This window comes from Rhinoraja longicauda, chromosome 6, assembly GCF_053455715.1.
Source record: "Rhinoraja longicauda isolate Sanriku21f chromosome 6, sRhiLon1.1, whole genome shotgun sequence".
NCBI lineage: Eukaryota > Metazoa > Chordata > Chondrichthyes > Rajiformes > Arhynchobatidae > Rhinoraja > Rhinoraja longicauda.
In genome coordinates this window covers 55,859,859-55,883,811 of record NC_135958.1, presented here as the reverse complement: position 1 = coordinate 55,883,811, position 23,953 = coordinate 55,859,859, and the positions used below count along the sequence as shown (strand labels likewise).

Sequence of the window (23,953 nt, the reverse complement as noted above, 5' to 3'; positions counted from 1 at the left end):
GTTTGGTTGAGTTTAGTGTAGAGATACAGCGCAGAAACAGGCCCACCGAGACCGTGCCGACCAGCGATCCTCCTACACTAGCACTACCCTACACACACTAGGGACAATTTACAATTTTACCAAAGCCAATTAACCTAAAACCTGCACGTCTTTGGAGCGTGGAAGGAAACCGGAGCACCCGGAGAAAACCCATGCAGGTCACCGGGAGAACGTACAAACTCCATACAGCACCCATAGTCAGGATCAAACCCGGATCTCTGGTGCTGCAGGGCAGCAACTCTACCGCTGCACCACCGTTATTGTTTGTCGAAATGACAAATCGCAGTTCATTTTATGGATGGGAAGGACCTGCAAATGCTTGTTTACACCGAAGTTAGACACAAAATGCTGGAGTAACTCAGTGGGTCAGTCAGTATCTCTGAAGAAAAGGAATAGGTGACGTTTCGGGTTGAAACCCTTCTTCAGACTGAAAAAGATAGAGAAGGGGTCTTTTCTCCAGAGATGTTGCCTAACCCGCTGAGTTACTCCAGTATTTTGTGTCTACCGTCAGTCATTTTATGGAGTTACGTTCTTCATTTGTTCGTATATTAATATTTCACTGCCAAGTATTAATGTTACACACTTACAGTGGCAGAATACCTTATTATTTACCTGCTATTTCAAAGCATCCTTTGCGGAAAGTGAGCCATGGAATCAGCATTATAAAGTCAAACACCAGACATTTCAACCCAAATTATTTTCTTAATTAAGAGTCATGCCTCAATTCAGCACCGGCTTCTCGGAAGTACAAAGAATGTTTAATGCTAATTATTGCATAACAACTAACTTCTTTATTGAATTATATAGTGCCTCAGTGTAATCGATAAACTTACACTCTTATATTTAAGTATGATTGTGCCTAATGCGTAGATTGTCACCGAATTGTACGCAAAAAAATAATTTACTGTGTATGTGGCAATCAAGTACAGGTCCACTGCTGATTTTCCGGCACCCTTGGTTCTAGAGCCTTGACGTATTATCCATTTTGTCAGACAAACAGAAGTCATGGCCTTGGGGGGGGCCGAGAAACCAGCCTGCAAAGTCAGCTGTGGTGAACATGGAATAATGACAGGGAGATGCGATTTTTACCTCGACGGAGATGCGATTTTGTTTCCGCATCGTATCTCCGTTCCCACTGCGGCCTAACATCGTGGAGTTGGCGGCCTTTCCTGGAGACCGACGGGCGCTCCAAGCTGCGGGAGTCTGAGGGACTTCAATATCGCGGAGCTTGCGATCCCTTTGCCGGGGATCGAAGCTCCAACTGCGGTGCCTGTGGACTTTAACATCGTGAAGCTCACGGTCTCTGGTAAGAAGAAGCCGACTCAGGAGCTCCATGCCACGGAGAGAACTTCAAGCACCCTGATGCGGGAGTTTCAATCACTCCCACGGGAGCTTCGATCCTCGACTGCGGATGGTTTGACTGCCCCGACCGCGGGAGAACAAAGAGGAAGAGGGTTGAACTTTATTGCCTTCCATCACAGTGAGGAATGTGGAATCCACAGTGATGGGTGTTTATGTTAACTTTTATGTGGTTGTGTGTCTTGTTGCTTTTCACTTAGTATGGCTGGGTGGTAACTCAAATTTCACTGTACCTTAATTGGTACATGTGACAATAAACTGACCTTGAAACCTTAAAATACTGGTTTAAAAAACTTTTGGGACTTTTGGAGGATGTAACTAGTGGAACAGATAGGAGTTAGACACAAAAAGCTGGAGTAACTCAGTGGGACAGGCAGCATCTCTGGAGAGAAAGAATGGGTGACGTTTCGGGTCGTGACCCTACCTCAGACTGGTTAGGAATGCCGGGGTTACCGAGATAAATCAATATTCATACCACTGGTCTTAAGCTATCTGAACAAATAGGAGAGATCTGGTGAATGTGGGTATCTGGACTCACAGAAGACTTTAAATAAAGTGTCACAAGAAATTATTAAACACAAGAGAAATAACTACCATCATTTGTATTTTCTTCAGAGCAAACAGCATTAGGTCGGCACGGTGGAGCAATAGTAGAGATGCTGCCTTACTGCGCCAGAGACCCGGTTTTGATCCTGACTACGGGTGCTGCCTGTACAGAGTTTGTACACTCTCACTGTGACCACATGGGTTTTCTCCAGATGCTCCGGTTTCTTCACACATTTCAAAAACGTACAGGTTTGTAGGTTGACTGGCTTCGGTAAGTTGTAAAATTGTCCCTAGTGTGTGTAGGTCAGCTTACAGGGTGATCGCTGGTCGGCGCGGATTCGGTGGGTCGAAGAGCCTGTTTCCGCGCTGTATCTCTAAATTCTAACGTGATTATTGTAATCTGGCTTTGTGAACTCAAATAAGAATTGATAAACTTTCTAAAGACATTTACATAACATTGACATGTGCCTCGGGTAAAATGTCAAGCTTGATTTTCTAAGGACTGCATGAACAACTCAAGCAAGCCTGTTTAATCCAACAGGATACAAAGTGATAGCACATGGTATTGAGGGTAATGTACTGTTGTGGATCGAGAATTGGATAATGGGCAGAAAAGAGAGAATTCTAAGAGAGAGAAAAGAGAGAATGATAAGGGGAAAGGATTCCTGCAATGTACCCTATCAATACTCCTCATAATTTTAAGCCCCCCTTAAACCTGCGGTGAAAACAGATCCAGCCTTTCCTCAAAACTAAAATACTCCTTCCCAGGCAACCTCCATGGTGAAGGAGCTATGAAACAGCAGACTCGACAATTAATGGAGAAAGGTAATTGTACTACACAAGAGGGCGGCACAGTGGTGCAGCGGTAGAGTTGCCGCCTTACATCGCCAGAGACCCGGGTTCGATCCTGACTATAGTTACTGTCCGAACGGAGTTTATACATTTTCCCTCTGACCGCATTGGTTTCTCCGGGTGCCCTGGTTTCCTTCCACACTCCAAAGATGTGTGAGTTTGTAGATTTATTGGCTTCTATAAATTGTCCCTAGTGTGTAGGGTAGAACTAGTGTCTGGGTGACCGCTGGTCGTTGTGAACTCGGTGGGCTGAAAGGCCAGTTTCCAAGCTGTATCTCTAAATTAAAAGCATTTAATCATGCCATTTGTATTGTTTCCCAATAATCTGCAACATGGAATCGTGCATCTACTTACTATAAAAAAATCTGCAGCATATATGTTGAGAATCTGAAGTCAACACGATATTACTGACCTTCGAGGAAAAGCTAAAATAGTGTGGCAACACTCTTACCACAAACCCACCAAGTCCAAAGTCCATCCTCTTCATTTCTACCAAGCAACAACGAAAGCAATGGCCTGACTGAGCATTGAGTGCTGTATTGGTCCAGAATACCTTCCCATGCAAGAACGGACCTGGCAGCTGCCGCGAACAACCAGCGATCGGCCGAGACCATGGACGGTGGCCGACGAGAACAAAGACCGGGCGGCCGCCCACGTCTACCTGCGGCGGCAGGCCTGGTTCAGCAGAAGGCCGCTCCCTGCAGGTGGAAGCTCTGAAGTCTTGAAGATCAGAGAGTCGAGGAGGAGGGAGCCACTGGCGACTACGGACACAAGGAGCGAGCCGGTTGGAGAGGGACTGGGGTATCGCCTCCAGCGCCTTCAAGGTCGGCTGCAGGAAGTGCCCCCCGGTCACAGATGTGGGACATCGGGTCGTGGGCCTGGGCTTCCAGCAGCCTGGGGCTTACCTGGGCTTACCTGGATCGGGGACGCTCCAGTACTTCCAGTACTTTTTTGTCTTTGTTTGTAAACGGCGCCAACATATGGCGACTGTGCATTCGTGGGTTGTGCAAAAGAATTTCACTGTGCGTGTATATGTGACAATAAAGAACCATTGAACCATTGATGGTATTATACAATGAAACCACTGTTTGTACTAACTCAGCAGTGAAAGGCACAAAAATCACAGGACCTAGAGGCAGTGTGCCAGGCAGATCACATTAAATTTAGTAGAAACATAGAAACATAGAAAATAGGTGCAGGAGTAGGCCATTCGGCCCTTCGAGCCAGCACCGTCATTCAATATGATCATGGCTGATCATCCAAAATTAGAACCCCGTTCCTGCTTTCTCCCCATATCCCTTGATTCCTTTAGTCTGAAGAGCTATATCTAATTCGCTCTTAAAAACATCCAGTGAATACATAAGCAATGGATTCACAGCTGTCAGTTCGATAGGTGGCCCAGGGGTGCAGGGTGGCCCAGCTGGTAGAACAGCTGCTTCAGGTGGCCCAGGGGTGCAGCTGGGAGAACAGCTGCTTCACTGCAGCAGAAACACGGCTTCGATCTTCACCTCGTTGCTGTCTGTGTGGAGTTTGCACGTACTCCCTGTGACCATTTTGGTTTTTCATCTGGGTGCTCTGGTTTCCTCCCTCATCCCAAAGATATGCGGGTTTATAGGTTAATTGGCCTGTAAATTGTCCGGAGTGTGTCGGGAGTAGATGCGAAAATGGGATAACATAGAATTAGAGTGAATGGCGATCGATGGTCTGCATCGATCCTTGGGACTTGGGACTTGCCTGCGCCTCCATCTTCTGCCATCTTGACCCAGGTAAAACTTTTATTGCATAAATATTCTATTTTATCCCGCGCTATGTACAGTGGTACTTGTACTGAGGTGTATACAAAAATGAATTTCACTGTACCTCGGCACATGTGACAAGCAAAGTAGCAAAGCATACCATCTCAACGCACCCTACCACAAGCCAGACAGAGAAGCTTTTTGCTGTATCTTGGTACAGGTGACAATTATCAGCTAAACTATGCCTAAAAGAGATTATATTGATTCGAAGGGAATGGAAAGGGCAGAATTAATTTATATTAAGTTCTGATTTTACACGATTGCAGTTATACAAAACTGGTTGAACCAAGGGATATCAATCAACACTATCGTCAAGAGATTAAATGTTTAATGATACCATTTATCTTTGACAATTAAAATGACCTACAGCTTCAAGTTACATTAAGGAGGGTTATTTGATGTAAATGCATGAAATAAACAATATGATATGCAATTAAACCATTGGAAAATAAGGAAAAGGCAGTACAGTGGCACAGCGGTAGAGTTGCTACTTTATAATGCCTGAGACGAGGGTTCGATCCTGACTATGGGTGCTGTCTGTGCGGAGTTTGCACGTTCTCCCTGTGACCGCGTGGGTTTTACCCGGGCGCTCCGGTTTTCTCACACACTCCAAAGATGTACATTAATTGGATTCGGTAAAATTGTAAGTTGTCCCTGGTGTGTAGGGTAGTGTTAGTGTACGGGGTGATCGTTGGTCAGCGTGACCACACTGTATCTCGAGAGTCAAAATTCTTAAGAAAGACAACGGGTTAATAAGACACATTTTCTGATACGTTGCAATTATTGAAGAAAGAGAGAAATATTTTCCGAATTCCAGCTGAATGGGTTATAGGGACGTTGCAATCGTAAATTAGACAGAGTACTTAATACTTAATTTGCTCACCTATCATGTGTTTCAGCTACAATTATTTTGACGCCCTTCATAAAATAAAATAAAGTGAACACACCAGGAGCAAATGGCTGCTATGCAACCAAATTACACCCAACCACAAGCTATTTGAGTGGACTTTTATGAGCAAGTCAGTGAAGACTATGAACTTGACAACACTCTCCAAGGTAGGCCTCTTTACTTTGTAAAATTAAATTTACAAGCATCTCGACTGCATTCTCCCATAATTTAAAACTGGTGATGGCCGGAATAAAAAATCTCCAAGGCAAATAATTAAATGCATCAAAATTGCTGAATGGAGTCATAGTCTCACAGCGTGGAAACAGGTCCTTCGGCCCAACTTGACCACACCAGTCAACATGTCCCTTCATTTGGCCCATATCCCTCTAAACCTATCCTACCCTTGTACCTACCTAAATGTTTCTCAAACGTTGCGATAGTACCTGCCTCAACTCGTTCCACACACCCAATGCCCTTTATGTAAAAACAGTTGCCCCCCAGGTTCCTATTAAATCTTTCCCCCCCTCACCATTCCTCCATCACCTTCATTCCTGCAATGCACCAGATTTATTTTTAAGTATCTGAGTTACATGTGATTTGCCTGCAGAAAGTTATAGGAATATGCCAGCAAATAACTGAAAACTCTGATGACTTGTGACATTTTTATACTAGAATCCAAGCAAATGTTTCAGACAAAATAACATCTCAAGCTCAGGGTAGATTGTTCCGTTCTAAAGATGACTTATCCAGGGGGAAAAGATGACTTATCCAGGATTTTGAAACCTTCCATAGCAGCCGTAGAATCTACGCTTAAGTAATTGAATAAATTAAACAAATTTATCATGAGAATCCATTAGCAGGTATGACCAAAAATCTATTGGACATTGTAAACACACATCTCTCGGTCAATTTTAAATTTTAATTTCAGACATACGGCACGGTAACAGGCCCTTCAGCCCACTGAGTCCACGCCGACATTCTATCACCCATTCACACTAGTTCTCTGTTATTCCGACTTTCTCATCCACTCCCTGCACACGAGGGGCAATTTACAGAGGAAAATTAGCCGACAAACCAGCACATCTTTGGGATGAGTGAGGAAACCAGAGCACCCAGACGAAACTCACGGTCACGGGGATTAGGTGCAAGCTCCACACAGACGGCACCAAGGTCAGGGTCGAACCCTTGTCCCAGGCGCTGTGAGACGGCAGCTCAACCAGCTAATGTCCTTTAGGAAGAAAACTTGTATCACTCACCAGACCCACATGGACTGGCTGTATGTGACAACAGAACCACCACCCTAGCTGACTCTGAACTTTACGGCAACAATATTGTTCAACGTGTAAAACTGCTGCCGCACAGCATCAGAGACCCGGGCTCGGTCCTAACCGCGCGGGTTTCCTCCGGGTGCGTTTCTTCCCACATCCCAAAGACGTGCTCGTTTATAGGTTAATGGGCCTCCATAAATTCCAGCTAGTGTGTAGGGAGTGGAAGAGAAAGTGGGATGATATAGAACTAGTGTGAGTGGGTGATCGATGGTCAGCACGGACTTGGTGGGGCCAGTTTCCATGCTACATTTTTCAATCAGCAGAGCAAAAACTAACTGAACATAGACACAAAAAGCTGGAGTAACTCAGCAGAACTGGCAACATCTCTGGAGAGAAGGAATGGGTGGCATTTCGTCTCGAGAAAGGTCTCAACCCGAAACGTCACCCATTCCTTCTCTCCAGAGATGCTGCCTGTCCCGCTGAGTTGCTCCAGCTTTTTGCGCCTATCTTCGGTATAAACCAGCATCTGCAGTTCCTTCCTACCCATTTCGTCTGAGCCAAAAATAATTCTCGGTGCCAAATGTTGACTCTCCCTCTGTCTCCACGGATGCTGCTTGACTTGCTAAGTTAGTTTGTTGGTAGTTGTATCCTGAGTTCACATGTTCTGAATCTACAACATGGTACCTTTATCAAAGGCCTTTTGTAAGTCTCTAATTAACAAGATCACCCTTACTGATATTTCTATTTGTTCTTTCAAGAATCAAGTAAGGATTGTCTAAGCAATGGTCGGCATGGACTTGGTGGGCCAAAGGGCCTGTTTCCATGTGTGGGAAGGAACTGGCTTACTCCGAAGATAGACACAAAATGCTGGAGTAACACAGTGCACCAGGCAGCATCTCTGGAGAGAAAAGGGTGATGTTTCCATGCTGGATCTTTCAATCAATCATTCTCAAGAACCCCGAATGATGCATCAATGTAAAAATGTCTTTCAGCTGATCACACAAGAAAACGTAGTCAACATTTAGCAGTGTATTTAAGGTCATAAGGAATAGGAGTAGAATTGGGCCATTCGGCCCATCAAGCCTACTCTGCCATTCAATAATAGCTAATCTATCTCTCCCTCCGAACCCCATTCTCTTGCCTTCTCCCCATGACCTCTGACTCCTGTACCAATCAAGAATCTATCTATCTCTGCCTTGAAAATATCCACTGACTTGGCCTCCACAACCTTCTGTGGCAAAGAATTCCACAGATTCACCACCCTCTGGACTAAAGAAATTTATCCTCATCTTCCTAAAAGAACGTCCTTTAATTCTGAGGCTATGACATCTAGTTCTAGACTCCCCCACTAATAGAAACTTTAAAAATTCTTTTAAGAAGAGTTTGTTATTTAAGTATGAAAGTTCATAATGTTGAGCCACTTACCCCACCGTCAGAGCCACCCAGCGACAGGCCTCTCTGTGCTATGCTGCAAATAGAAAGTAAAGTTTGAAACCTGCAACGTATCATTTAGATCCACATTTCATTTGCCACATGTTACTACAGCTCAGTTTAAGTGGGTCTTACCTCATTTAATGAATGAATGAATTAATAAGTTTATTGGCCAAGTATGTGCATATACAAGGAATGTGCCTTGGTGCTCCGCTCACAAATGACAACACAAACGTACAGTTGACAATTAAGAATAAAGCATAAACACATCAAAACAATAAGGATACAACATTACGGTCTAAACATGCGGGTGAAAATAAACCAGAGCAAAAAAGAGACTACAGACTTTGGTTATTGAGTAGGACTATCACTCGTGGAAAAAAACTGTTTTTATGTCTGGCTGTGGCTGCTTTGACAGTCGGGGTCACCTTCCAGATGGAAGTGCTTCAAACGTTTTGTGGCCAGGGTGAGAGGGGTCAGAGATGATGTTGCCTGCTCACTTCCTGGCCCTTGCAGTGTACAGTTCGTCAATGGGGGGAAGGTTGCAGCCAACAACCTTCTCAGCTGATCGAACGGTCCTTTGCAGCCTCCGGATGTCGTGCTTGGTGGCTGAGCCAAACCAGACCATGATGGAGAAGGTGAGGACGGACTCAATGATAGCAGTATAGAATTGGACCATCATTGCCTGTGGCAGATTGTGTTTCCTCAGTTGCCGCAGGAAGTACATCCTCTGTTGGGCCTTTTTGACTGTGGAGTCGATGGTGGCACCCCATTTAAGGTCCCTGGAGATGATGGTTCCAAGGAACTTAAATGACTCCACAGATGTCACTGTGGTGTTGTTGATGGTGAGTGGGGGGAGGGGAGGGGGATCTCTTCGAAAGTCTACACTTAGTTCCACTGTCTTGAGAGCATTGAGCTCCAGGTTGTTGCGATGGCACCAGGACGCCAGCTGCGTCACTTCCCCTCTGTAGGCAGGTTCCTCCCCATCCTGGATCAGTCCAATCAGGACTTGAGGCAAAGTAAACATCAAAATTTTATCTTGCATGAATCTGGTGCATCTTTGTCAAATCTTTAGCAAATATGTTGTGGACTTTCTTTTTGGAATCAAAATATTGGATTACATGAACAAATATAGTACAAAACAACAAAAGTGAAATATTGAGCAAAACGGTGAGAGGGGAAAGATTTAATGGGAACCTTGAGGAGCAACATTTTCACCCAAAGGATGGTGGAACAAGGAAGTAGTTGACGCGGGTGCAACAGAAACATTTAGACATCTGGACAGTTGCATGGGTCAGAAAGGTTTAGAAGAATACGGGCAAAATGGGACCAGTATAGATGAGACATCTCGGTTGACATGGTCTGCAAGTCCCTCAACGATTTTCAGGTACTTTTGGTTCCAGAGGCTTTTTGGATTATCCTTTTTGTTGGACAAACAGAGGTCAACGGTACCAAAACGGTCTGCCTAGGCCGCCGAGGGACTGAGATACAGGCCTGCAAAGTCGACCTTGGAAGTCGGCAATGGGAATGGATCTGCCGGCTCCATTCGGGCTGGAGTTTGTGAGCCGTGACTACAGGGGGCAAATTCGACCCGCCGATCGGCGTGGAAGTCCCGGTGTGGTCGAGATCGGCCACTTCACCTGGCCGATGCGTCACATTTAGGTGAGGCAGCAGCTCTGCTACCTGAGCCGCTGTGCCGCTCCTTGAACTTGCAGTTCTTCCAATCTAGTGTACTACGTTCAATGCTCACGATGGAGTCGCCTCTACACTGGAGAAACCTCACACAGATTAGGTTACTGCTCGCAATAACACCAAAGAGCTTCCAGTTACTTTGCTGCTACTTTAGTTGTCCGTCCACCCCCACTCTGTCCTCCACTCGAGCCTTCTGCACTGTTCCAACAAAATCCAATGTAAGCATAAGGAACCGAACCATGTCTTCTGTTCAGCCACTTTGTTGCCTTCGAGAATCAGTATTGAATTCAACAACACGGGGCGGCACTGTGGCGTAGCTGGTAGAACTGCTTTCTTACAGCGCCAAAGACCCGGGTTTGATCCTGACCTCGGGTGCAATTGTACAGCGTTTGCACGTTCCCCCTGCGACTGCGTGGGTTTCCTCCCACATACCAGACGTGCAGGTTTGTAGGTTAATTGGCTTCTGTAAATTGCCCCTAGTGTGTGTGGGATGCAAATGTGGGATAACATACAACTAGCGTACGGGTGACCGATGGTCACTGTGGACTCAGTGGGCCAAAGGGCTGTTTCCATGCTGTATCTCTGCAGGCAACACCTGTGGAGAAAATGGACAGGTGCTGTCTCGTGTCTGGACTCTTCTTCAGACTTGGCTGAGGGAAGGTCCCGGCTCGAAACGTCGTCTGTCCGTCCCCTTCCACAGATGCTGCCTGACTAGCTGAGTTCCCCCAGCACTTTCTCTTTTGCTCAAGATTTCAACATCTGCAGTTCTTTGTGCCACTGCTTGAATTCAATCACTTCAGGCAATTAGTCTTTGCAGTTTAATTAAAACCGACCTGTTCCAATGCAAGGTCACCTAAATGGCAAGATTAAATCAATTAATATACCGGAAGTGACGTGAGAGGACGCTGGCGTTGTTTGTTCGCCGCTTCTCACCACTTCTATTTTGTATTAATTTTGTATTAATTTTGCCGTTTTTGAAAAGATTTTCTCAGCTTGAAAAAATCCCTCTGCTTAAACAAATCCTTCTGCTTGACCTGGTATCATCTGCCCAGCTCTTCCACCGCTGCCTCCGCACCCTTGGACTCCGCACCCTTGGACCTCTCACTCCTGTCTGTGCTCCTGTCTCTGCTGGCTTGGACTGCTCCCCTGTGGGTTACCTGACAGCTAGCGCTGACGTCATCAAATCGCTAACGCTACTGCTACCGCTACCGCTAACGCTAACAGCTGCCTGGCTGCCTGCTTGCCTGGTTACCTCCTCTGCCTGCACGTCCTCAGCTCCCTATTAACCCTTAGGCTGCTCAGCTTCCTCGATCTTCATAGGCCTTGCTCTGGATCAGCCTGTTGTGCCTGCTGTGACCTTTTGATCTCTCTGGGCTCTATGCTCCTTCGCTCCTGCCTGGCATGGCACTGAAGTACTTGGCTGCGAGGCTGCTCCAGCTCAACAACCACTCCACTCCGCCATGCATCTCTGCCATCATCAATCACGGACTTCTACGACGACCCAAATACATCCACAGAGGCTCCGGTCACAAGTTTGTCTACTCCCAGACCGGTCACTCCATCCCTGCACTCTGGTCAGCTGATCGGACTTCCACTCGTCCATTACATCATCACAACAACGCACACGAGCGTGCCCCCTGTCTACAAGCCCTGGCTAAATCACCCGTGTCCATCCACACCATACAAAGCAACATGAAGCTCACTCTGCTCAACATCCGGTCCCTCAACAATAAAAGCCTCATTCTGAATGACTTCATCCTGGAAAATAAACTGGACTTCCTCTGTCTGACAGAAACCTGGCAACAACCTCTGGATTACCTCCCACTCAACCTCACTACACCCAACGGATACTCCTACATCAATAAACCACGCTCGGAAGGCCGAGGTGGTGGGATTGCCGTAATTCACCGACAGGACTTCAAGATCAACCTCATCTCCATCTCATCTGCTCCTTCATTTGAACACCTGGCTTTCAAACTCTCTAGCCACACAAAATTAGTCATGGCAGTTATCTACCGCCCTCCCAAACCACACCCATCATTCCTTTCTGACTTCTCTGACTTTCTGACCCAGTTCTGTTCTCTCTCCCCCTCAATCCTCCTCCTCGGTGACTTCAACATCCATATGGACTCCACTGACTCCACGATAACCGCTGACTTCACTGAAATACTCAACTGCTTTAACCTCACTCAACATGTCAATTTTCCCACCCATAACCGTGGACACATTCTGGACCTTGTCTGCTCCACTGGACTAAATCTACATCACCTCTCTGGCTCCGACCCCACCCTCTCTGATCACTTAGCCATCACCATGTCTGTCAACATTCCCACCCCAGCTCCAAAGCAAAAACGCAAAATCAACTTCCGCAATCTGAACTCTATTTCACCTACCTCGCTCTCATCCTCCCTCTCTGAAATAATGTCCGCCTCTCCCTTCGTTGACCTACACAGCCCCTCTGACCTCACTGACTACTACAACCGCACTCTCTCCTCCTGCCTCGACCAGCTTGCACCTATAAAAACCAAAACAGTTTCCTTCACCCACTCTGCTCCCTGGTTTACCCCTGAACTCCGCGTGATGAAAACTCATGCCCGCCAACTTGAAAGACTCCGCAACAAAACAGGTCTCACAATTCACTCCCAAGCCTACAAAGACCACATACAGCACTATAAAGATGCCCTCTCCCATGCCCACTCCACCTACTACTCTCAAATAATTCACTCTGGCTCCGGAAACCCAAAAACACTCTTCTCTACAATAAACAAACTCCTCAGCCCCCTGGACACCATCTCCCAATCATTCACAGTTGACAAATGCACCACTTTCCTTTCATTCTTCCAAAGCAAAATAGACAACATCTACAGCACCTTAACCACCAACGCACCTGCTCCCCCTCAAACCACCTGCCCCCCCTTATCCTGTCAGCCCCTGCCTCAGTTCTCCCCAATCTCCACCACCGACCTCTCTGACCTCTTCACAGGAATAAAAACTGCCACCTGCTCTCTGGACCCCATCCCCTCCAGCTTTGTCAAGGCCTGCCTTCCTGCTCTCTCTCCACTTATCACTGCAACAATAAACTCCTCCCTGTCCACTGGCATCGTCCCGCCATCCCTCAAAATCGCTGCTGTCACCCCCATTCTGAAAAAACCTGGTCTAAACCCTGACACCCCAAACAACTTCAGACCAATCTCCAACCTACCCTTTCTGTCCAAAGTTTTGGAACGTGCTGTAGCTTCCCAACTCAAATACCACCTCTCTACCAATAACCTGTATGAAACTTTCCAATCCGGATTCCACTCAAACCACTGTACTGAAACTGCGCTCCTCAAAATCACAAACGACATTCTCCTCTCCTCCGACGCTGGCAACCTCAACATCCTCATCCTACTTGACCTCAGCGCCGCCTTTGACACCATAAATCACTCTATTCTCCTCACCCGACTTGAAACCTCCCTTAACATCACCGGAAAAGCCCTATCCTGGTTCAAATCTTACCTCTCTGACAGACACCAGTTCATCTCCATTAACAACTGTAAATCCCCCACCGTTCCCCTCCCCCAAGGTGTACCCCAAGGCTCAGTCCTTGGCCCCCTCCTCTTCATCCTCTACCTGTTCCCCCTTGGTCAATTAATCCGCCGTCATGGTCTCAACTTCCACTGCTTCGCCGATGATATCCAGCTCCTCATCTCCACCAAGTCAATCTCCCCCACCACACACTCTACACTGACAAACTGCATCACTGAAATAAAATCTTGGCTTCAATCAAACTTCCTCAAATTCAATTGCAACAAATCTGAAATCATCATCATTGGTCCAAAAACGCTCACCAAATCCACCCAAAACTTCATCCTCAACATTGATGGTCTCCCAGTATCCACCTCACCTCACATCCGGAATCTTGGAATCATCCTTGATCAAACCCTCTCCTTCGACAAACACATCAAACACATCACAAAGACAGCCTTCTTCCACCTCAAAAACATTGCCCGTCTCCGTCCATCCCTCTCCTCCACAGCTGCAGAAACCCTCATCCACGCCTTCATCACCTCCCGTCTGGACTACTGCAACAGCCTCCTCTATGGCGCACCCTCAAAAATCATCAATAAACTTCAATACATTCAAAACTCCGCTGCCCGTCTACTCACACACACCTCGATCCGTGACCATATCACCCCCGTACTTTATAAACTCCACTGGCTCCCCATCCCCCAGAGAATCCAGTACAAAATCCTCCTCATAACCTACAAAGCCCTCCATAACCTGGCCCCATCCTACCTGACCGACCTCCTCCACAGGCACACTCCCACCTGCACCCTCCACTCTGCCGCTGCCAATCTCCTATCCCCCCACATCCGGACCAAACTCAGATCCTGGGGGGACAGGGCTTTCTCCATCGCTGCTCCCACCCTATGGAACTCACTACCCCAAACCGTTAGAGACTCCTCCACACTCACCACATTCAAAACATCGCTGAAGTCTCACCTGTTCAGTACTGCCTTCATCCACTGAAGGTCACCTCACCTTCTGTCTCCTTTCTTTGTTCATTTATTTATTTACTTATTTATCTATTTATTCATTTCCCTATGTTCTCAAAATCTCTGTAAAGCGTCTTTGAGTATATGAAAAGCGCTATATAAATAAAATGCATTATTATTATTATTATTATTAATTAACCTACAAACCTGTCCGTCTTTGGAATGTGGGGGGAAACCAGAGCACTCAGAGAAAACCCACGCGGTCACAGGGAGAACATACAGACTTGACAGAAAAGTTAAGGAGTTTGCAAATAATTAAGTTAGGCACATTTCAGGATTGAAAAAAAGCATTTCGCTAGAAATGATTAAACAACCCATTTAGTCCATGTTGGATGGCCTTCTTTTCTAATACTAGCAACTAAGCTCTCTATTCCCTTCTCCCTCCCGAGTTTCACTCCTCCTCTTTAAAGTTACTTTAACTAATCACCACAGCCACTCCCAGTAATTCCAAGTTCCATATTCTCATTGATTTTGCTTTTATAAAAACAGCATAGAAAGAGGCCCACCGATCACACTAGTTTGTTATCCCACTGTCTCATTCACTCCCAACACAATACGGGCAATTACAACGTATGTAGTCACAGGGACAATACTCCAGAATGTGCAAACTCCACACAGACAGCATCTGAAGTCAGGTTCAAACCCGTGTTTCTGGCACTGCGAGGCAACAGCTCTCCTGGCAGATTTCTGGCAGTATTTGTTTTCCAAATTCCTGATTTGATTTCTTGTTCATTTGCTTCAATTGATGGACGACGATTCTGTTCTTCTGCACAAGTGTCTCTTCAATCATATCCTCCATAACTTCATTGTGAAACATCCCTCCTCATCCCTTTTTCTTTTGCAGCAAATTAGCCCAGGTTGATTAAACTGAACTGATATCACAACTGCAGTGTTGCACCCATTACTCTTGTAAATATTTCATGAACCCTCTTCAATGCTCCCACGTCATTTTTATGACAAGGCAATCAGATTGTATGCAACATAAGAGCATATGGGATTGTGAATGATACGTTAGCACGGATACGGCATTGGTTTAATGGACAGAAATCAAAGGAGGATGTTAGTGAGTTGTTACAAGGATGAGAGACGCGTTATAATCTGGCAGGAAGAGCTGGAAAACAGCATATGGTTTAACATACACTTTAGAAATAGAGCGTGGAAACAGGCCCTTCGGCCCATGGAGTCTGCTGCACCCAGCGATCATCCTGTATACTAACACTATCCTGCACACTAGGGGCGATTTTACCAAAGCCAATTAACCTACAAACCTGCACGTTCTCCTTGTGGTCTTGTGTTTCCTCCGGGTGCTCTGGCTTCCTTCCACATCCCAAAGAATTTGGGTGTTTTCACGTTAATTGGACTGTAAATTGCTCCAAATGTGTTGGGACTGGCTGAGAAAGTGGGATAACGTAGAACTAGTGCAAACAGGTTATTGATGGTCAAAATGAGCTCATTCGGCCAAAGTACCCGTTTCTATGCTGCATCGCTTAAATAATGCCCTGCTTACCTTTAAAAAAGTATTGATGTACTGCATTCGGACCAAGGTTTTATCTTTATGAATTTCTTTAGTTTACTTTCAATTTAATTACAATTCCTCCTCATTTCATTTAATTTTGATTACATTATTTCTCACCTCATCTTCCGATATAACATCTTTCTCATCCATTTTCTTGGAGAAAGAAAAGTGAAGCATGGTACATGGATAGGATGGGTTTAGAGGTACATGGGTCAAGAGCGGGCAGGTGGGTCTAGTGTGGATGGGGCGTAATGATCGGCATGAGCAAGTTGGGCTGAAGGACCTGTTTCCATGCTGTATGACTCTATGTCTTGTTGAACTTTAGATTTTAGAGAGGTACAGTGCCGAAATAGGCCCTTCGACCCCCAAGCCCGCTCCGGCCAGCGATCTCACCGTACGCTCACACTATCCTGCACACTGGGGACAATTTTTATGGCTTACTGAAGCCAATTAACCAACAAACCCTGTATGTCTTTGTTGTGTGGAGGAGACAGGAGCACCCGATGAAAACCCACACGGATACAGGGAGAACATGCAAACTCCGTACACACAGCACCCAGTCAGGATCGAACCGGGACTCTGGCACTGTAAGGCAGCAACTCTACCGCTGCGCCACCACTGTGCCACTCCAATGACTATGACTCTATGGAACAAAGTAATTGTTCAATATTTTCAGAATCTTACTATGCTTGTCTGGAATTTAATTCTGTTGATCATAGATACTCCTCCTGCATTCAGATAACACCATCAATTTTATGACTTTTACTACCTACACCAGTTACAAGCCTAACCTGTCATCAACCACAAGAATGGGCAGGGCTGCCAGATGTAACTTATTCAGAAGCTCATACCAAATGCTTTTCTGATTTCTCTCCCGTATCTTTTTATATTTGCATTTGCTGTGCTTTCTCAAATTATGTCCTTGCTTATGGAGGTTTCCTCAACCTCCAGTGTCTCTTTATTCAACCGTTCTGTGTCGTTGGTATTCCACTGGACTGTTGTTCTCAGCCAAGTGTATTTTGCCTGGACTGTGATCAACATAGTTCAAGTATTTCCTTTTGCTATTCTATATTGTATCTGGTATAAGCTGCCAAAGGAGATAGCGGAGGCAGGAACAATACTAACATTTGAGAGGCATCTGACAGAAACTTGAATGAGCTGGGCAGAGAGGATATGGAATTAATGCAGATGAATGTAGATTGGCATAATGCTCAGTATGCGTTTAGTTTAGCTTAAAGATACGGCGCGAAAACAGACCCTTCGGCCCACTGGCTCCGTGCCGACCAGCGATCCCCGCACACTAACACTACGCTACACCCACTAGGGACAATTTTTACATTTACCAAGCCAATTAACCTACAAATCTGTACATCGTTGGAGTGTGGGAGAAAACCAAAGATCTTGGAGAAATCCCACGTAGATCAAGGGGAGAACATGCAAACTCCGTACAGACAGTATCCGTAGTCAGGATCGAACCCGGGTCTCTGGCGCTGCATTCACTGTAAGGCAGCAACTCTACCGCTGCGCCACCGTGACCGCACAACAGTTTAGAACATGTTATTGAACGGTTTAGACCTGTTTCTATGCTGTATGACTCACCATTATTAATGTCCCTTTTCCTCAGTTCTATTCTCAGTCCCTCACTGTTGATGCACTTCAAATCTTATGAGGGCATCTTCATTTTCTCCATTGTTATCTTCAAGCATAAGATATTATGGTGGCTACTAATTTAGAGATAGAGCATGGAAACAGGCCCTTCGGCCCATCGAGTGCGTGCCGACCAGCAATCACCTATGCACTTGTTCTATCCTGCACAATTGACAGAAGCCAATTCATCTACAATCCTGTACGTCTGTGGGAGGAAGCCGGAACTCCCGGACAATACCCACTCATTCACAGGGAGAATGTACAAACTCTGTGCATACAGCACCCGTGGTAAGGATTGAACCCGGGTCTCTGGCGCTGTAAGGCAGCAACTCTACCTCTGTGCCACTGTCCCACCCCATTCCTCAGGTATTGCCGTGACTATACTTCTCATGGTTACCAGATCCAATAGTGAATCCTCCCTTGTCAAAATTCTTCCATGTTAATTCAGAAAGGAGTGTTGTACACAACGTGGAATTCTATTTTAAAACCACCTTTATCCAGCTCTCTTTCCAATTAAGTTTGGGAAATTCCTCATGATTAACTTGTATCTTTTCTTACTTATTTCCCCAAATCTAGTTTCTTTTAGTTTTAGATTTTCAGCATGGAAATAGGCCCTTTGCCACACCAAGTCCACGATGCCCATTGATCACCCGTGCGCACTAGTTCAATGTTATCCTACAATGGCATCCACTCCCTACACAGTTGGGGGCAATTTACTAAGGCCAATTAACCTGCAAACCATTGGGATGTTTGTCATAAACTGGTGCACCCGAGGAAACCCACATGGTCACAGGGAGAGCGTACGAACTCCACACAGACAGCACTTGAGGTCAGGATTGAACACGGACCTCTGGTGCTATGAGACAGCAGCTTTGCCAACTGCGCAAGTGGCAATCTTGTGCATTCTTTGCGCATTTTCTCTTCCTGCTTCCCTCCTCAGGGAGGTTTAGTTTAGTCTATTTTAGAGATAAAGTGCGGAAACAGGCCCTTGGGCCCACTGAGTCTGCACCGACCAGCGATCCCCGCACATTAACACCATCCTACACACACTCGGGACAGTTTACACTTATACCAAACCAATTAACCTACAAACCTGTACGGCTTTGGAAAGTGGGAGGAAACCAAAGTTCTCGGAGAAAACCCATACGGTCAGGGGCAAAACGTACAAACTCAGTACAGACAACACCCGTAGTCGGGATTGAACCCGGGTCTCCAGCACTGTAAGCGCTGTATAGCAGCAAATCTACGCTGCGTCACCATGCTGCCCTCTATCTGCAGGTTTGTGAAGTTAGTGTGATTCATCCTTTACTTTTATTTGTCATTCCGCTCGTAAATTCTACATCTGTTGTCCCATAGATCCATCAATGTTATTACCGCCATTATGTGCGTTGGTGGTAAGTCAAACCTGTCATCAATCTTCAATAGTGGGAGACATTATAGAACTACTTCATCCAGAAGCTCACACTAACTTGAATAAAAGGTGGTAAAAATACCAATCTCCAAAACTGGGAAAACGAAAAAACAATGCAAGAGAAAAGCTTTATAAAGTTGTAAACCGAGGCAAACACTTAATACAAAACACAATGTACAATCTCTGGCTAAGATTGGTTCTTCATGATAATTGAACAAGTTCAATTCAGTTTCATTTCCAGCAATTGCAGCAAATTTATTGGTGTTCTATGTTCTATGATAGAACATAGAACAGTACAGCACAGGAACAGGCCCTTCGGCCCACAATGTCTGTGCCAAACATGATGCCAAGACCATATCTTACCTGCATGCACATAATCCATATCCCTCCAATCCCTGCGTAACGATATGCCAAGTCTCTTTAATGCAACTATTGTATGTGCCATCACCCCCTTCAACACGTTCCAGCCACTCACCACTCTGTGTGTAAAAGACTTGCCCTGCACATCTCCACTAAACTTGGCCCCTCTCACATTAAAGCTATGCCCTCTATCATATCATCATATCATATCATATATATACAGCCGGAAACAGGCCTTTTCGGCCCACCAAGTCCGTGCCGCCCAGTGATCCCCGTACATTAACACTATCCTACACCCACTAGGGACAATTTTTACATTTACCCAGCCAATTAACCTACATACCTGTACGTCTTTGGAGTGTGGGAGGAAACCGAAGATCTCGGAGAAAACCCACGCAGGTCACGGGGAGAACGTACAAACTCCTTACAGTGCAGCACCCGTAGTCAGGATCGAACCTGAGTCTCTGGCGCTGCATTCGCTGTAAAGCAGCAACTCTACCGCTGTGCTACCGTGCCGCCCTAGTATTTGATTTTTCCACCCTGGGGGAAAATATATCTGACTACCCTATCTTTTGCTGTCATAATTTTACACACTTTTATCAGGTCTCCTCGCAACTTCAAGTGTTCCAGAGAAAACAATCCAAGTCTGTCCAACCTCTTCCTGCAGCTAAAATCCTCAAATTCAGGCATCATTCTGGTAAATCACCTCTGTACTCCTTCCAAAGCCTCCACACCCTTCCTGGAAGGGGGTGACCAGAACTGCATGCAGTACTCCAAACCAAAGTCCAACCAAGGCGATCATATTTTCAGCAGCTTATTTCATGTTTTAATATAAAATCTGATATCCTTCACCTGGCTACTGTGACAAACAAGGAGGAATTGCATTGGGAATGCACTGGGATATAAAGTTGCCTCAAGTTTTCCATCAGCAGGTACCATACATAAATGTAATCTTAGACTTTAGTCTTTAGAGATACAGCTGGGTCCGCGCCGACCAGCGATCACCCCATACACTAGCACTGTCCTACACACTGGGGACAATGGACACTTTACAGAAGCCAATTAACCAACAAACCCCCGTGTCTTTGGAATGTGGAAGTGTAAGGGGTTTCTGCGCCGAGCTTTCGCCCGACCTAAGGTCCCCGTGCCTTGCTCTGATCCCTTGACCAGGCCGCGCACACTGGTTCCCCGTGAGTGGTTCGACCCACTCACCCCTTACGGTTCTAGACACTGGACTTCGGTGCAGGAGCTCTTATAGTGCAGAAAAAATTCAACCAGACCAGATTTTAAAACCAGGGTTTAACTGAAAAAGGCTTTTATTCAGCACTTGGGACTATTGTCCATGAATACTTATTATACAGTTCGATAAGACATATCTATAATACACATACCGAATACATGAATATCTTTTATTTATTAATCACAAAACGCACAGTTCACAAGACATATACCCGAATACCCTTTTCGCTGAAAACTTAAAAGCACACAGTTCCATGAGACATATATCCGAATACCTTCTTCGCTGAATCCTTGAAACACACACAGTTACACAAAACGTATACACGAATACCCTTTTACTTATGAATTCTTAAACACAGTTCTGCAAGACACATACACGACTGTCAGATGGGGAACGCACGACGCATCGCAACCTTGACCAAACCCTATTTTTAATACACACCCAACGTTTATTCACAACCACCCTCCTCTCTACACTAAACTATGTCCAGGATATGTAGGATTTGAAGTGCATGCTCACCATGGGGTTATTACTGGGGTTACTGGCTGTTCGGTTTTTGCAGTATTTCTTTTCGAGTTGCGTGCCTGTTCCTCTCTCTTGCATCCGTTCTTCTTTCCGACTTTCTTCTTGACTTCAGACTTCGAACCCGGTTTTCTCTGCGCTTCTTGCCTCCTGTCCGTCTTAACTTTTTCACCCAAAGTAGTGGCCAGTTATACTGTTTCTGACCCGTCCTATCTCCCGCCAGATCTTGGAATCTTTTTGTTCAAAAGATATGTATGAGGTTTTATCTTCTGATCTGCCTTATGTTCCGGGATACCGGGGATGGCCAGACGGTGTAAATTGGGATTTCATTGTGAGGTGATGGGTGTTAACTGGTTTCCCATCACCTACCAGGTAGTTTTCTATGGGCTATTGTGCCCCCTCACTGAGATGAACTGTTTAGGTCGGCTTGGGGCATTGTGAGTATGCTGATGTCAGCGCCCCAGTGTCTGGACTCCGACCTGGTTTCGTAGGTTTCTGCATGGCCAATACCCATCCTTTGTTCTGGCCATGGCTTTGCAGAAAACCTAGAGACTGGGATGTAAGGTTTTTACCTTTTGTGGCTGGTCACGAGGTCCTGCGGCCATTTTAGGACCCACAGATTGTGACATCCTTTGTTAATCTGACCGCAGCCTTTCTCCGCTATCAGCCCCAGTCTCCCGTTTAAAATGTCCAAACTGCAGCTCTTTGGTTTGCGTTGCTTTTCAAATGAGGGAAAACTTCTCAAATCTTACAGAAGGAAACCGGAGCACCCAGAGAAAACCCACGTGGTCACAGGGAGTACGTACAAACCCTGTACAGACAGCACCCGTAGTCGGGATCGAGTACGGGTCACTGGCGCTGTGATGCAGGAACTCTATCTCTGTGCCACTGAGCTGCCCTATTATATTAAGGACTCTTCCATCATTTATTGAGGACTGACCTATTAAAGGAGGAAGTGAACTCGAATACTTTAAAATGTTATTCTCTTGGTAGTCGAAGAACATGCATTTTTAATGGTCAATCTTGAAGAGGGTGATGGTTCAACTCATAAGAAGTTGACATCAAATTAATTATACACATCAAACCAAGACAAGTGCCTTCACATAATGCATTGTGACATGACGTCTCCAAAGACGTACAGGTATGTAGGTTAATTGACTGGGTAAATGTAAAAATTGTCCCTAGTGGGTGTAGGATAGTGTTAATGTACGGGGATCACTGGGCGGCACGGACTTGGTGGACCGAAAAGGCCTGTTTCCGGCTGTATATATATGATATGATATGATATGATATTTGTCTGATGTTGTTAACCTTACAAATGACACTGTACATGCCCTTTAAGCTCCTCCATGACCCTGTTTTGTTGAATCGATCACAAGCAGTCAAGGTGACAAACTTGCAGCTGCAGGTTAAATCCTGAATGGAGCAACAAGGAACTACAGGTGCTGATTTACAAAAAAAAGACACAAAGTGCTGGAGTAACTCAGCAGGTCAGGCAGCATATCTGGTGAACCTGGATCGGTAATGTTTCGGGTTAGGACGCAGAAGAAAGCTGGAAGAGAGGAGTAGGAGGACAAAGCTTGGCAGGTAATAGGTGAACAAGGCTTTTAGACTTTAGGAGAAACAGCGTGGAAACAGGCCCTTTGGCCCACGGAGTCCGCGCCGATCAGCGATCTCCCCAAACACTAGCACGATCCTACACACAAGGGACAATTTACAGAAGCCAATTAACCTACAAACCTGCACGTCTTTGGAGTGTGGGAGGAAACCAGAGCACCCAGGAAAAAGCCCATGTGGTCACAGGGAGAACGTACAAACGTACAAAGTCAGTGGAAAGAATGCAGGGGTCGGGGGCGGGGGGCGAAGGTACAAGTCTTGGTGGGGCACAGGGAAGGGGAGAGGTATGACTATGGGACGGTACAATGGTTTATTTCCAGTGGAATAGAATTTGAAAGTATGGATGTAAAGCTGAATCTGTATCGAGAGCTGGTTGGACCCACAACTACAACATTGGCCCAGGTCACTACGTCATGAGGGAGTGAGGACAGCACAGGGAAAAGAAATACAAGGAAATATATTTCAGGAAGGGATGGACACACATGTCTCTTTCTCCTGCAAAGTGGCAGCTGATGAGTGAACCCACTTTATGTAGAGTGTGGTAAATCTGTGGCATTCATTGCTGTGGAGACCAAGACATTGGGTATTTTGACACGGGTGTCAAAGGTTATGGGGAGAAGGCAGGAGAATGGGGATGAGAGGGGAAAAATAGATCAGCCATGATTGAATGGCGGAGCAGACCCGATGGGCCAAATAGCCTAATTCTGCTCTGTAAGTTTATGAGCTCTTTACAATTATAAAATATTCCGATTGAATGGAGAAAGAGAGAATGCTTCCACAATTGGGGTGGAGCATAACCTAAGGAGTTTTGTTAGAAAAGAGTCACCAAGAAATCGTGGGGGCGGCACGGTGGCGCAGCGGTAGTCACTGTCTTACAGCATCACCAACACGGGTTCGATCCTGACTATGAGTGTTGTCTGTACAGATTGTGTGTGTTCTCCCTACGGCTGCGTGGGTTTTCTCCGGGTGCTCCGATTTACTCCCACACTCCAAAGACGTGCAGGTTTGTAGGTTAATAGGCATTGGTATAAATGTAAATATTGTCCCTAGTGTGTAGGGTACTGTTGGTGCACAGGGTGATCGCTGGTCGGCGTGGACTCGGTGTATCTCTAAAACTAAAAATAAATCCCATGAAACGTTCAGAAGAAATGTCTAGTGCAGTTCAGATTATTGTCGCATGAAAAGTGAAAAAAGGTCCAGTGAAAAGCTTTTAATGCGCACTAACCAGTC

The 23,953-nt window shown here is 45.8% G+C and overlaps 1 protein-coding gene across 1 annotated transcript in view; it reads right to left on the bottom strand.

The window, feature by feature from the left end:
- Positions 1–23,953, bottom strand: part of ogfod3 (2-oxoglutarate and iron dependent oxygenase domain containing 3) — a 106,628-nt gene that overhangs the window by 35,143 nt on the left and 47,532 nt on the right. Inside the window, exon 4 of the mRNA XM_078401013.1 lies at positions 8,175–8,217. Within this exon, the coding sequence (XP_078257139.1) occupies positions 8,175–8,217 (43 nt within the window). The remainder of the gene's footprint in view (positions 1–8,174; positions 8,218–23,953) is intronic.